The sequence below is a fragment of the Sinocyclocheilus rhinocerous genome, unplaced genomic scaffold (genome assembly GCF_001515625.1).
Source record: "Sinocyclocheilus rhinocerous isolate Xijiao unplaced genomic scaffold, SAMN03320098_v1.1 scaffold9835, whole genome shotgun sequence".
Taxonomy (NCBI): Eukaryota; Metazoa; Chordata; class Actinopteri; order Cypriniformes; family Cyprinidae; genus Sinocyclocheilus; species Sinocyclocheilus rhinocerous.
The window spans coordinates 5,871-6,849 of NW_015630587.1; the positions used below are offsets into that span (position 1 = coordinate 5,871).

Below are 979 nucleotides of genomic sequence, written 5' to 3' on the forward strand. Positions count from 1 at the left end.
CTCTCAACTCAATTCATTACACGTCATTACATCAGGGAACTTCACGCGATTGCTTCGGAATTCGGCAGGTCTTAAAATCGTGTCGTATATCACTGTGTCCGTACGATTTTCAGATAAACTCACTCGTATCGTGTGCGTGGACATACAATCTTCTGGCCGTCATAATTCACACCGTGTACCACATTGTTATCGAAACTGGGAATCAATAAGCAGAATCGTAATCAGAATTTATCAAATTCAAACGATACCCAACACTGGTAAATAGGTAGACACTAGGTAGTACACTTGGATACATACATATACACGGTTCCCCCTATTTTCAGGGGCTCAAATGTAGTTGGACAAATAAACGTAATCATAAATAAAATTTTCATTTTTAATATTTTGTTGAGAATCCTTTGAAGGCAATGACTGGCTTAAGTCTGGAGCTCATGGACATCAGCAGAGTCTGGGTTTCTCCTTTGTGATGCCTTGCCAGGCCTTTACTGCAGCTGACTTCAGTTGTTGTTTGTTTGTGACTCTTTCTGCCTTTAGTTTTGTCTTCAGCGACTGAAATGCTGCTCAATCGGGTTGGGATCATGAGATTGACTTGGCCATTGCAGAATATTCCACTTTTTTACCTTCAGAAACCCCTGGGTTGCTTCTGCTGTATGCTTTGGGTCATTGTCCATTTGTACTATGAAGCGCTACCGAATCAACTTTGCTGCATTTGTCTGAATCTGGTCAGAGAGTATATCTCTATACACTTCAGAGTTCATCCGGCTGCTTCTGTCTCATCATCACTAAACACCAGTAACCCAGAGCCACTGAAGCCATGCACGCTCATGCATCACACTGCTCCGTGCTTCACAGACGATGTGTGCTTTGATCAGGAGCTGCTCCAAGCCTTCTCCAGACTCTTTTCTTCCCGTCATTCTGGTACAGGTTGATCTTAATTTCAGTTGTCCAAAGAATGCTTTTGCAGAAGTGGTCTGTTTTT

At 42.5% G+C, this 979-nt stretch overlaps 1 protein-coding gene across 1 annotated transcript in view; it reads left to right on the forward strand.

The window, feature by feature from the left end:
* Window positions 1-824: 824 nt before the first annotated feature.
* LOC107740680 (protein NLRC3-like) overlaps window positions 825-979 on the forward strand; it is a gene marked incomplete at its 3' end in the record, with an annotated part of 5,728 nt that continues 5,573 nt past the window's right edge. The window contains exon 1 of the mRNA XM_016553189.1: window positions 825-918. Within this exon, the coding sequence (XP_016408675.1) occupies window positions 825-918 (94 nt within the window). The remainder of the gene's footprint in view (window positions 919-979) is intronic.